Source organism: Benincasa hispida, chromosome 11 (assembly GCF_027475165.1).
Source record: "Benincasa hispida cultivar pf3 chromosome 11, pf3_genome.v1.1, whole genome shotgun sequence".
NCBI classification, from domain to species: domain Eukaryota; kingdom Viridiplantae; phylum Streptophyta; class Magnoliopsida; order Cucurbitales; family Cucurbitaceae; genus Benincasa; species Benincasa hispida.
In genome coordinates, this window is record NC_143488.1 from 4,852,284 (window position 1) to 4,862,883 (window position 10,600).

General features: G+C 38.4%; 1 protein-coding gene across 1 annotated transcript; it reads right to left on the reverse strand.

The window, feature by feature from the left end:
• Nucleotides 1-2,761: 2,761 nt before the first annotated feature.
• Nucleotides 2,762-10,188, reverse strand: LOC150032333 (uncharacterized). The gene is made up of 4 exons (XM_090306869.1): nt 10,126-10,188; nt 10,003-10,074; nt 3,611-3,787; nt 2,762-3,433 (listed from the first exon to the last, which is right to left on the reverse strand). Exons 1-4 carry the CDS (start codon nt 10,186-10,188, stop codon nt 2,762-2,764), a joined length of 984 nt encoding a protein of 327 aa, XP_090162995.1.
• Nucleotides 10,189-10,600: the final 412 nt, after the last annotated feature.

The following is a 10,600-nucleotide window of genomic DNA, read 5'->3' on the forward strand; positions in this document are numbered from 1 at the left end:
CGTTGCAGCGCTGACTTGACGTGTGTTGTGTGCATGCTGAGGTTGAATGTCCGTTAAACCACATAGCGTTGCAATGCTACCTATTTTGTCCTAGAGTATTGGAGGTAGAGATGTCCACGAGGCGGGGCGAGGACGGGGAAGCCTTCCTTGTCCCCGTCCCCGCAAATTTCCCCGTGGGGAAAAATTCCCCGCCTTTATTTCTCTAACATTTTTTTTAATTTCAATTAAATATTTATATTTTTTTTACAATTCTTTAAACATTTTTAATGGAATTTTCATTTAGATGAAATATTATCAATTTTACTAATTAAAACAATAATAATACACATACAATTTAAAAATATAACTAAAATACTAAATTCTCATAATTTGTAAAAATTAAAATTCAACATTTAGAGTATCCTAACTTAAATATTACAACATCTAAAGAATTAAAGTAATAAAAATCTTGAACTTAAATAATTAAAACATCCATAATTATCTTAATAAAGTCTACAATATTAATATGAATATATATAAATAAATAAATATATATATATATATGTATATTAAAATTTTATAATTTATATACAAACTCGGGGCGGGGTCGGGGTCGGGGTCGGGGACGGGGAATATATTCCTCATCCCCGGCCCGAATTGTAAATGGGGAAAACAATTCCCTACTCCCTCCTCCATTCCCCATGTATTCGGGGATTCCCCGCCTCGTTGGGGTCAGGTCCCCGTAGGGCCCCGATCCCGCGGATTTTTTAGACATCTCTAATTGGAGGGCAACATTGACGAGCAGTGCGACGGTGGCACTGGGGCATCTCCGGAGCGTTGCAACGTTGTCCTGCATCCGAACATTCTGTCCAATAGCATTGAGCTAGCGTTGGACTTAGGTTTAATGAGAGCAGTGCAACGCTCGACAAGGCAACATTCTTCATTCATTCGTTATTTGATCAATTTAGCTCCTAACTTCGTCGCTTAAGCGCCTTTTTGTCCCGAACGCTTAATCTGACTACTTGAACACTCGAGTCCTACAAAATAATCAGTTTAACTAAATTAAGTAGCTAAACAACCATGAGCTAAGTGGAAAAAGATAGCACATTTCCAGTACTATCAAATACACCCAACTTAATTCTTGATCATCCTCGAGTAAACTAAAACAAAAAATCATGCAAAAATAACCAGTTTGTCAAACTAGAGTGTTCCTTACTCAAACCTCAATAGTCAACTAGAATTAATTTCACAATCGAGTAGATAATAAAAAAGCATTCCATCATTTCAAGAACGGTTTGAAAATTAGTTTTAAAATTTGCTATGCACGTCCAAGCTCAAAGTTATTTATTTTGAACAAGAGCGAGTCTGGAATGGTCTTATGAATCTTCCATTTGTTTTCCCCTACACTGGTTCGAAGGATCCGGAATTAGTTTTTCTAAATTCAAAGTGGTAATGACATCAAATTGGATCGGTCAAAATTTAATCATCCATTACCCTTACTGCATGCTTTTCTTTCTCGTTTATTATTATTATCTTTTTTTGTTAAAAAAAAAGCTCAAAGGGGAAACAATCTAGGAAATCGATTTTCGTTTTGGCTTACCCATACGGGTGTCATGCGAGTCATCCAACTACAGGCCAATTTTCTTTCAAAAATGCCTAAGCTTACTCATTCCTCTAGGATACTTTAGCTCATAGGGAAACCACAAATGTCATGGCCGCCCCAGGTTAATCATACCCTTGAAGAAGAGAAGTAGACCCCTACATATGCATAAATGAAATTTCTCTTCCCTTTTTTTTTACTAGGCGACAGTGATATCAATTGACTACGTCTCAAGCATGCATTACTAAAATAATTAATATCTATCACCAAGGCCTTTCAGAGTGACAACAAACTTATGGTCTCATAATTCAATACTAAGCAAGCAAAAGGTCAAGATAGATATGCAAAGGGCTTGGAGATGTAAAAAAAAAAAATTAGGTAGAATTTTTCAAAAACATTATGAAAATTATAAATCCTTTCATCCTACCTATTTTAGTGCAATAACAATTCATACGAGTGCGTCATAAACTAATCATTGTAAGGAACAAAACAACAAGACAAACTCAATCAAGCAAGCATTGTCCGAGCACAACGCTCTAGGACCCCAAATAATATCATCAAATTAAAAAAATCAGCCTAAAATTCCAAACACCCCACCCCCAACATTTAAAACACACATTGTCCTCAATGTGATCAAAATAAAACACGAGGGATCAGAATACTTTCCTGGACAATGGAGTGAATGAAGTATGTAGGACACTTGGCTCAACTCCTTTCCTCACCAAAAATTCTAGCAAACAAGAATAATAGAAATATTTAGGCTAAAAAAAACAAACAATTACTGAATTGAAATCTAACCCTATAAAGCAAATAAAATTAAATCCTGGTTGCCTCCAAGTAACACAAATATTTATGGTCGGTTGCTCAGTCGTGACTTGTCTCCTATCAAGGTACATAAAAATTCTCGTGTTTCTCAGGTCCCTTCTTGGATGAATCAATATAGCCTGGTAATGCTAAAAGGCTTCTCATCTTCAGAAGAAAACCTAATAGGTCGAATTTGATTTTCTTGAAAAATGGTAAAAAGAATAAAAAGAAATCATAAGAAGACTCAGATGACTGTAAAAGAACCCACATAATAAAAGGTGCAATAGATTTGTGAAGACTAGGTTAACAAAACTCAAATATATACGAAATCCTAGAAGTTAGAATAGGGCGAAGTATTTTGACCTCAAACTCTATCATCTAGATCTCATCAAATTTAGACCCAGAATTCTCCTTAACCTCACAAAAGGGCAGGCATGGAGTAATGTTCTCAATCCGGTTCTCTGAAATGATTGCAGGCAAAGTATCGGCTTCTCTCGAATAGGCATACTTAAAATGGTCTAGAAACTCCTTTAGCTCTACTTTAGGTGCCTGCAAAACAAAAGGGAGCACCTTGTCAAAAGATTCATCATCAGAATAAGAGGACATACCTATCCATTCTGTATTTAATAAGGTGGCAAGCTCTTCAAGCGAAATCAAGTCTCTTGAATCCTTTTCATCATCGTCACAGACGTCCCATATAACTTTCTGCTCAAAATAGTCGAATACATCAATTTGGCACAAAGACTGTACATGCCCATTGGTGGAATATTTCATATCATTGAAAATATTAAACTTAGATATCTCACCATCGAACTCAACAGACAAAATGCCCTCATCCACATCAATTTTAGTCTTGGTCGTCTTCATAAAAGGCCGACCAAGCAAGATGGATGCAGATGAGATATATGTGGGCTCTCCCATCTTAAGAACATAAAAGTCAATAGGAAAAAGCAATTCATTGATCTGAACTAGGACATCCTTTATGACTCCTAATGGGTACATAAAAGACCTATCGACTAATTGAATAACAACTTCAGTCTCAGTTAGGTCCTTTAATTTTAATTATTGAAAAATTGAATAAGGCATAGCATTTATTGACGCACCTAAATCTAGCATGGCCCTATCAATTTTCCTTTTACCTATAATGCAAGGGGGAGAAAACATACCTAGATCCTTTTGTTTTTCTGGAAAATTTGTCTGAAAGGTCGTAGACATAGATTGACTTACCACCATTCTCTCCTTTTCCCTAGTTGATCTCTTCCTCGTGCAAAGCTCATTTAGGAATTTGGCATATTTAGGAATTTTCTTGACTGCATTGAGGAGAGGAATATTTATCTCCACTCTTCTAAACATCTCCAAAAGCTCCTTGTCCTTGTCTACAGCTGGTTCCTTTGGCCTGCAAGTCTGGAAGGAAAAGGCTCTTTAGGCACATACGCATCTAAAAGAGGATAAAGGTGAGAAGATACTCCTTGTTTGTTTTTGTTGGGGTTGATGCCCTAAAGTCTTGTGTCCTGTAGTTTGTAAACAGTTCGTACGAACGCTTGTGATGTATACTATATGATATTTATTTCACTTCTTGATTTTGCTCATATGGATGTTTTATTTGCTTTACCACAAACCAATAAACTAAAATCCTTGGTTGTCTTTATGTAACTTAAGCATGTATGTGGTGACATACAAGTGGATCATGTCTTTAGTGATAACCAAACTAGTTTGTAGTATATGGACATATGAGGGAAATCTTATCCTGGTAACACTACGGATGCAGCCCGCTTTGTGGAATAGTTACAAGTGTTGTGACTTGTCACAAATGGTCTGCTCCTAATCATTCGTGTAGGGGACATGCGAGCGGGGGCGTCCTATACAAAGAGTTTGTATAAGACCTGACCACGGAGTGTTAACGTCTCGTTATATAACACTGTTTATGACAAAGACTTCACTTCACTAAGATGACCATAGATAACATGGCCTCCATCCTGAGTGAGTTGGAAACTCCTGCCATTAAGGGCGGTTCTTTGATTTGTATGGGTGCAAATGGCCAGGCCACCGATTCAAACCTACCACTTTGAGGATTAGTCTGATTTGGGAGCTGGGAATTCAACTACACAAGATGGAATTCACTCATTCCCTGAAGCAGGGGTAAGTAGATAGATAGCTCCCTTAAGGGCTGATTCCAAGACTTAAACGATGTGGCGCCACACACCTTCTCATGGCCCGAGAGGTGTTCACACATAGTTGGACTATATTGTATTGTTCATTAGAAGGATCAATGATACTTAAAGAGTGAGATGTAACTACAGAGGCAAAACAGTAAATTGGCCCAATTGTACTTACGAGCATCTGTGAAGGGTTATCGTACTTATGATTGGTTATATCCGATGGACACGGAAATATATATGTGGTAAGAAGAGTTCAGTTATCGGTCTTTAGTGGAATGTCTGGCAATTAACGGATGGTGGATCTCGTGGCTAAAGAGTTTAGTCAGCTATTCACATACCGTTAGAGCTTCGAGACATAGGTTCATAAGGTCCCCTTGGAAGCTTGGATAAAAACTGAGAATCAGTTTTTGGGTCAATTTGAAATGTTCAAATTGACAAGAGGGAGTTGTTGGACACTTACTTGCTGGACTAGTGAGAGCGAGAGGCGTGAGTTCATGTGAAGAAGAGTCTTCAACTGGTATGTTCTCTCAATCTATTGTTTTTATCCTTTAAGCATGCCAGTAATTTAGCATTATCAATGCATATCTGTTTATTTGAATGTATATGTGGAAATTCTGTCACAATGAATTGGAAAGATCTGCTTCCACTCATAGGTAATCTTGTACAAGAGTTTCTTTAGTTTTATGGTGGTAGGACGGTTGAATTTGAAGAAGAAATTCCTGGACTCTCCAATTCTGGTTCTTTCACTGACTCAACAGGTGGCTTCAACTCCTTGCCACTTCTCGACGTGATTGTACTAACATTTTCTCTAAGAATTGACTTGGGCTAGGATAGGAGTTTGCCATACCGTCTTTCCAATTTTTTCATAGAGGTGGCTAGCTGTGAGACTTGGATCCCCAAAGCATAAATTGTTTTCTTTGTATCCTGCTGAAAATTCTGTGTATCCTGTTAAAATTTAAAAGAGTTGTCAGCAAGACTTTTAACAGTGTCTTCTAAGTGTTGGGGATGATGCTTAACCTCTCATTGGTTCTTGTAGTTTGTAAACACAGTATTGAACAAACGTTTGTGAGGTAATAATATATGATATTTTTCTTCACTTTTGTCTATGGAACATTGAATGTTTTATTTGCTTTACCACAAACCAATAAACTAATATCCCCGGTTGTCATTGTAACTTAAACATGTATGTGAAGACATATAGGTAGATCATGTCTTAAGTGATAACCAAAATGGTCTGTAGTATATAGATATATGAGGGAAACCTTATCCTGGTAACGCTACGGATGCGGCTAGTTACAAGTGTTGTGACTTGCTACAGATGGTCTAATCCTGATCATTCATGTGGAGACGCGAGCGGCGGTGTCCTATACAAGAAGTTTGTATAAGATCGGACCACGAAGTGTTATAGTCTCATTATATAACGCCGTTCATGACAAAGACTTCACTTCACTAGGATGACCATAGGTAACATGGCCTCAATCCTGAGTGAGTTAGGAACTCCTGCCTTTGAGAGCGATCCTTTGATTTGCACGGGTGCGAGCGGCTAGATCGCCAACTTAAACCTGTCACTTTGAGGATTTGTCTGATTTGAGAGCTGAAAACTCAACTACACAAGATAGAATTCACTCCTTCCCTGAAGCAGGGGTAAGTAGATAGATTACTCCCTTAAGGGCTGATTCCGGAGCTTGAATGATGTGATGCCACACATCTTCTCATGGCTCGATAGGTGTTCACACATAGTAGGACTATGTTGTATTGTTCATTAGAGGGATTAGTAGTACTGAAGGAGTTAGATGTAACTACAGGGGCACAACTGTAAATTGGCTCAACTGTACTTACGAGCATCTGTGAAGGGTTATCGTACTGTTGATTGGTTATATCTGATGGACACAAAAATATATCTGTGCTGGGAAGAGTGTAGTTTTCGGTCTTTAGTCAAATGTCTGGCAGTTAATGGATGGTGGATCTCGTGGCTAAAGAGTTTAGTCAGCTATTCACGTACCGTTGGAGCTTCAAGCCATAGGTTCATAAAAACCCCTTGGTAGCTTAATGGATTCAAGTTGAGAATCAGTTTTTGGGTCAGTTTGAAATGTTCAAATTGACAAGAGGGAGTTCGATTATATATGATATGATTGAACTGGTCAATTATATATGATATATTTGATATGATGTATGAGATACATTAATTGGAGGAAAATGATATAAATATGTTTTATATCTAGTGGAGGAGAAAAAAGACTATGGTTCATATTTTACATATGATGTGATATTAAACCATAGGTTATAAATATAATATGATTATATTTATTTTTTAATTTAAACAATTATGGGATAGTTGTTTGCGGCTTTTTCTCCGTAACCGAATGAGTTAGTGGGATGTTGCATTCGGATTTGTTTTCATTTTGCAAGTGATCAGAAATTTGTCCATTGATTGAGTACACTGCCTATCACATAACAAACCGAGAGCATACACGACAGCTCAGCGTTTACTAGACGATCGTGTACATGCGTGCCTTTTCCTAGACGATCGCATAGAATTATCTAAACGATCGTTTAACTTTTTCTAAGCGATCGCGCGTCCGAGCGTTTACTAAATAATCGTCTATACGATTAAGCCATTTTTACTACACGATCGTGTATCTTTACCTAAACGATCAAACATCCATCTATACGACTCCTGATATCTCCCATTTACTTGGTCGTGATAAACGAACGTTCCTTCCTCCATCCCTCTACCAAATCCAACAAAGCCCACACCTCCTGGATTCTCACTCCGAGAATACCGAGCGTTCCGAGTGGTGGTGTCTTCCCTGCTGCCTTGTTCGTGAGGATTTCGTTCACAGGTAGACGACGACGATTTGGTGGACGATTGGTTTGGCTTGCACAGCGAGAATGAGATTTGAGGCAAAGAAGGGTTCTTCAACTGGTATGTATCTTGTTCTCTTTGTTGTTTAAAGTCCAAAGCATGTTGTAATTTTTTTTATTAATGCATAACTTATATGTTTGATTGTGAATGCGGTAATTCTGTCACAATGAGTTTGGAACGATCTTGCTTCCGCTCAGAGGTACTCTTTTATAAGAGTTCTTTCACTAAGGATATACCTGAACTAGACGAAGCTCCAAGATTAGGTTGAGTCTGCTCATTTTGTCCTCCCTATTTGAAGTTTGGGTGGACTGTCCACCCAGGATTATAAGTCTGACTGAATGGGTCTCACCTTCTGTTTTACCTATCGTAATTGTAGCCTCCAATGGCATTTACCTCAGGAATTGCTCCTTGCGGGACACTTGTGTTGGGGTTGATGCCCTAAACTCTCGTTGGGTCCTGTAGTTTGTAAACACTGTATTGAACAAACGCTTGTGATGTAATAATATATGATATTTTTCTTCAATATTGTTTATGGAACATTGGATGTTTTAATTGCTTTACCACAAACCAATAAACTAAGATCTCTGGTTGTCGTTATAACTTAAGCATGTATATGAGACATATAGGTGGATCATTTCTTAAGTGATAACCAAAATGATCTGCAATATATGGATATAGGTGGGAAATCTTATCCTGGTAACGCTACATATGCGACCCTCTTTGTAGAATAATTACAAGTGTTGTAACTTGCTACAGATGGTCTGATCCTAATCATTCATGTGGAGATATGCAAGTAGGGCATCCTATACAAAGGAGTTTGTATAAGACCAAACCACGAAGTGTCATAGTTTCATTATATAACGGCGTTCATGATAGAGACTTCACTTCACTAGGATGACCATAGATAACATGACCTCAATCCTGAGTGAGTTGGGAACTCTTGCCTTTGAGGGCAATCCTTTGATTTGCATGGGTGTGAGTGGCCAGATCGTTGACTCAAACCTACTACTTTGGGAATTCGTCTGATTTGGGAGCTGGGAACTCAGCTACATAAAATGGAATTCACTCATTTCCCGAAGCAGAGGTAAGTAGATAGATTGCTCCCTTAAAGGCTGATTCCGAGGCTTGAATGATGTGGCGCCACACACCTTCTCATGGCCCGAGAGATGTCCACACATAGTAAGACTGTGTTGTATTGTTCATTAGAGGGATCAGTCGTACGTAAGGAGTTAGATGTAACTATACGGGCAAAAAGGTTAATTGGCCCAGTTGTACTTATGAGCATCTGTGAAGGGTTATCATATTGTTGATTGATTATATCCGATGGACACATAAATATATCTGTGGTGAGAATAGTGCAGTTGTCGGTCTTAAGTGGAATGCTTGACAGTTAACGGATGGTGGATCTCATGGCTAAAGAGTTTCGTTAGCTATTCACGTACCGTTGGAGCTTTGAGCCATAGGTCCATAAGATCCCCTTAGTAGCTCAATGAATTCAAGTTGAGAATCAGTTTTTGGGTCAATTTGAAGTGTTCAAATTGACAAGAGGGAGTTCGATTTTATATGACATGATTGAACTGGTCAATTATATATGATATGGTTGACATGATGTATGAGATACATTAATTGGAGGAAAAGGATATAAATATGATTTATATCTAGTGGAGGAGAAAATGACTATGGTTCATATGTTGCATATGATGTGATATTAAACCATAGATTATAGATATAATATGGTTATATTTATTTTTTAATTAAACAATTATAAGATAATTATTGGCGGTTTTTTCTCCATAACTGAATGAGATAGTGGGAGGTGGCAATCAATTTTCATAACTGAAGGATAAAATGAAAATGGTTTTCATTTTGCAAGAGATTAGATAACTGCTCCCCGAATTAGTACACTGCCCATCGCTTAGCAAACGAGAGCATACACGATAGCTTAAAGTTTACTAAACGATCGTGTACATGCCCGCTTTTCCTAAACGATCGTATAGTCTTACCTAAATCATCGTCTAGCTTTTTCTAAGCGATTGTGCGTCCGAGCATTTTCCTAAATGATCGTCTAACGATCAAGCTCCTTTTACTACACGATCGTGCACCTTTTACTAAACGATCAAGCAGTCGTCTATACGATAGACTTCCGATATCTCCCACTTGCTTGGTCGTGGTAAGCGACCGTTCCTTCCTCCTTCTTTCTACCAAATCTAATAGAGCCCACACCTCCTGGATTCTCACTCCGAGAATACCGAGGTTTCCATGTGGTTGTGTCCTTCATTGTTGCCTTGTTCATGAGGAGTCCGTTCGTGGGTAGACGACAGCAAGATTTGGTGAACAATAGGCTTGACAATCTCAGCGACAGTGAGATTGGTTGGATTGACGAGAGTGAGATTTAAAGTGAAGAAGAGTTCTTCAACTGGTATGTATCTTACTCCTTTGTTGTTTAAGTTTTAAAGCATGTTGTAATTCGGTGTTAAATGCATAACTTGTATATTTTGATTGTGAATGCGGTATTTCTATCACAATGAGTTTGGAATGATCTTGCTTCCGCTCAGAGGTGCTCTTTGATAAGAGTTTCTTTAACTTGGGCAAACATCAGCTATATGGCCAGTCCCATGACATACTTGGCAACCAGTAGTGGGTTGTCCAATCTCCACTTTCGCCAACTGCTTCACAAAAAAAACTAAGTCAGATATTTATTTCTTAAGTTCCCTTACCTCATTGGCAGATTTGACACTGACTGCAGCTCTAGTTCCAATTTTTTGAGAATTTGTAGCCATGGTAGCTATTGAATTCATTGCCTCAGTCGAGGTTTTATTGACTAAGGCTCCTTCTACAGCTACATTTATGTTGCTTTTGTCGGTCTGCATCAGTCCTTCGTAAAAAGTATTGGATCAAGAGTTGGTCTGAGATCTGATGATGAGGGAACTTGGCACAGGTCTTTTTGAATCGTTCCCAATACTCATGAAGGGTCTCCCCATCGAACTGCATGATGTTGTAAATCTCCTTTATGATACTAGCGGCTCTAGATGCTGGAAAGAACTTCTCCAAGAATTACCTCTGCAACTCTTCCCAAGACATGATGCTCCCAGACAGAAGTATGTAGAGCCACTCTTTGGCATCACCTTTCAATGAAAAGGGGAATGCCCTCATATTTATCTGCTTCTGGATCACCCCATTAGATCTCATCCC

Coding starts and splice junctions, on each gene's coding strand:
- LOC150032333 (XM_090306869.1), bottom strand. CDS start 10,188: ATGGCTACAAATTCTCAAAAAATTGGAACTAGAGCTGCAGTCAGTGTC. Junction 10,075..10,125: donor GTGTCAAATCTGCCAATGAG/GTAAGGGAACTT, acceptor TTTGTGAAGCAG/TTGGCGAAAGTGGAGATTGG. Junction 3,788..10,002: donor GGACTGGCCATATAGCTGAT/GTTTGCCCAAGT, acceptor TTTTCCTTCCAG/ACTTGCAGGCCAAAGGAACC.